General features: G+C 46.4%; 1 protein-coding gene across 1 annotated transcript; it reads left to right on the forward strand.

Moving 5' to 3' along the window:
- The first annotated feature begins 641 nt into the window (after positions 1-641).
- Positions 642-2,654, forward strand: LOC123135262 (uncharacterized). Its single transcript, XM_044554318.1, has 2 exons — positions 642-2,190; positions 2,303-2,654. The coding sequence occupies exons 1-2, from the start codon at positions 1,238-1,240 to the stop codon at positions 2,325-2,327; spliced, it is 978 nt and encodes a 325-aa protein (XP_044410253.1). The 5' UTR covers positions 642-1,237; the 3' UTR covers positions 2,328-2,654.
- Positions 2,655-3,577: the final 923 nt, after the last annotated feature.

Here is a 3,577-nt window from a genome sequence, read left to right on the forward strand (position 1 = left end):
GCACCCTACACGCATGCTACCAGACACACCCTTGGTCAATGGCTAGGATATGAAGTGAGTTGGTGGCTTGCCACGAGAGGATCATCAATCATGCTGCCTAGCTGCCCTTGGCCCCGCTGCTTATACAGAGTGGGTGCCACTGCTACAAGAATGCCAAAATTTTAAGCATAAAGTCATAAGCATGCCGGAAAAAGGTCCACAGGGTCCAACTCATAGTCGCCAACACTAATTAGAAGATGTGCCTCCTCCTATCAGTATGGTTAGACTGAGCCTTCAAGAACTTGTTGGAAATAATGCATCGGTTCAGAGAATTCCAAGTCTGATGCTTTGGGCATATCCTGTCACGTAACAAACTGAAACTTCATGCACACACGTTGCTGGCCGTTCGGCAAGCTGCAACTCCTTCCCGAGTCCTCTGCTAGGACGTGAGCATTATCCTGCTGTTCCTCCCGATTCTCTTGGTTCCAACGAGTGCACCGCGCTTCGCTCGGCAAGACGTTTCATTGAAACGTTGCTCGTTGGACTGCTTCCTTCCTGATCTCTATAAATGGTAGAGAGCATCGGGAGAAATAAACAACACATCTTCATCTCCTTCCTCACATATCACAAGTGCTGAGCCGCCGCCGGAACGAAGCCGGCCGTGCTGTCCGTAGTGCAACGGCAGCCCGGCGAGCGGTGTCTCCGTGACTCCCGCCGCATCCTTCGACCCTGCACGGGGGCGGTCTAGAGTTTTCTGGGCAGCGTCCGCGCGACCACTCCTTCGACGTCCTCGACATCATCATCTCCGGCGAGGGCTGCTTCGTCGACGTCCTCGACAACATCGTCCCCGGCGACCACTGCTTCCTCGACGTCCTTGTCGACATCGTCTCCGCCACCGCTGCTTCCTCTACGAGATCGTCTCCGACAAACTCCATCCACGAACACCAAGTGCACCGACGTCTAGACTTTAAGTTGCATTTGATCATTAGTAGTACAAGATAAATCTGTCCATGCTCTAGCCGATTCTCCATCAGGTTTATCTAGTGCTTTAGACTGTCTTTTTGTTCCTGCTGCTAGTGTTTTCAGCCATGTCGTGTGTGTTCGGTAGATTCAGTATCTTTATGTTAATTTGTCTGTATTGCTACTCTGCCGTCACTAGTATTGTAGATGGTTCTCGCTGGTTTCGTGATGTTTTCCTTTGCATGCTAATTAACAAGGATGGGTGCTATCAATCTGCTCCTTTGTGAATCTATACTGCATGCTTATGAAGAAAACCATTTGCCTGTTTAACCTGCTCTTGTACGTACTAGGTAAAGGAATTAAATTAATGACAAATTATGTATTGTGTACAACAATCCAGAAAACTCTAGACCGATTTGTCATGGATGCTCATGTTGCAGAACTGATGAAACCTGAAAAGTTTGCCGGTGACAACTTCAAGAGATGGCAGTCCAAGGTGCATCACTACCTCCTGTCCAAGGGCCTGTGGTGGATTATCCCACAGGTTAGGCCGCTGACTCGTCAGCAGGTAATGGACTTTGAGTTAGCAAACGACACTGTTGTGGCTGTCATCTTGTCGCTCCTTGAGAACCAGCTCTATGATGTATACCATGGGTACACCTCTGCAATAGAGCTTTGGGAGGCGCTGGATCGCAAGTACGCGGTCTCTGACGCAGGGCGATGGATTTATGTGGTTGAACAGTACCACGATTTCTGCATGGTGGACGGCGTCTCCGTCGTCAAGCAAGCTCATGATCTTACATCGATTGTGAGTGAGTTGGCTCAGTTTGATGTGAACGTCAATGCCAAGTTTGTGGTGGGGGGCATCATTGCCAAACTCCCTCCTTCATGGAGAGATTTTGCCACCACGCTTAAGCACAAGAGGGAGGCAATGAGGGTTGATAACCTGATTGCTCACCTTGATGTGGAAGAGAAGGCACGTGCTAAAGACACACCTTCCATGGCAAATGACGGCACCTCAAACGCCAACTTTATGCAGAAATCTGGTGCTAAGTACAAGGGCAAACAACAGAATCCAAAGGCCAAGAATACAACCAACTTTAAGAAGAAGAAGGAAGGCATAATCTGCTATGTGTGTGGTGAGCCTGGCCACAAGGCCAATAAATGCCACAACAGGAAGGGAAAGAAGGGTGGGCAGCAGAACGGACAGAACACTGTCAACGTGGTTGTTAGCGAGCCTAGTACTGCGGGGTATGATTCGAACCCTGCTGTTTTAATGGCGTGTCAATCCGCTGAATGGCTGGTTGACACGGGAGCTAACATTCATGTATGTGCTGACCTTAATTTATTTTCCTCTTGTCAGGCTACAAGCGGTTCCCCCATCTTGATGGGAAATGGCTCAGGTGCTGCTGTTCTGGGAGTAGGGAAGGTTGACCTGAAGTTTACATCAGGAAAAATCATTACCTTAAAGAATGTGCAGTACGTGCCCTCAATAAATAGGAACCTGATTAGTGGCTCTCTTTTATGCCGAGATGGCTTCAAATTATTTTTTGAGTCGAATAAAGTTGTTATTTCCAAATTTGGTTTATTTATAGGGAAAGGCTATGAGTGTGGAGGCTTGTTCCGCACATCTTTGTTGGATGCTGAGAATAAATTTGTTCACAACACTATTAGTGTTCTTAATTCAAATAAAGATGCATCCATTTGGCATTCCAGATTATGTCATGTTAATCTTGGTAGTATTTCCCGCATGAGCAGCCTAAATTTAATTCCTAAATTTTCCGTAGTCAGAGGTTCTAGGTGCCAGATATGTGTGCAAGCAAAGCAACCTCGGAAGCCTTTTTTGGCGGTCGAGGAAAGAAGTACGGCACCACTAGAACTAGTTCATTCCGATCTCTGTGAGATGGGTGGAGTGCTGACTAAGGCAGGGAAAAGATACTTTTTATCTTTTATTGATGACGCAACTAGATTTTGCTACCTGTACTTACTTAAAACTAAAGATGAAGCATTGAACTATTTTAAAATCTACAAGGCAGAGGTCGAGAACCAATTAAATGGAAGAATTAAACGTCTAAGGTCCGATCGAGGTGGAGAATATGTTTCAAGTGAATTTTCCCAATTTTGTGCGGAGCATGGAATAATCCATGAAGTGACACCGCCCTACTCGCCCCAATCGAACGGGGTTGCCGAAAGAAAGAACCGCACTCTAACGGACTTGGTGAATGCCATGTTAAATAGTGCAGGTATGTCTAAGGCATGGTGGGGTGAGGCTGTCTTGACCGCTTGTCATATCCTTAACCGGGTTCCCACTAAAAATAGTGAGGTGACTCCATATGAAGGATGGGGAAAAAGGAAACCTAATCTCTCGTATTTGCGCGCTTGGGGATGCTTGGCGAAAGTCAATATACCGATAACCAAGAAACGCAAACTCGGACCTAAGACGGTTGATTGTGTCTTTCTTGGTTATGCATATAATAGTGTTGCCTATAGATTTTTAGTAGTTAGATCCGATGTACCGGATGTGCCGGTAAACATGGTGACGGAATCTAAAGATGCTACATTTTTCGAGGACATATTTCCCATGAAGAATACAGGAGCATCATCTAGTCAAGCAAACTTTAATCCAACTCTGGAACTA

The sequence above is a fragment of the Triticum aestivum genome, chromosome 6B (assembly GCF_018294505.1).
Source record: "Triticum aestivum cultivar Chinese Spring chromosome 6B, IWGSC CS RefSeq v2.1, whole genome shotgun sequence".
In the NCBI taxonomy this organism is placed as follows: Eukaryota; Viridiplantae; Streptophyta; class Magnoliopsida; order Poales; family Poaceae; genus Triticum; species Triticum aestivum.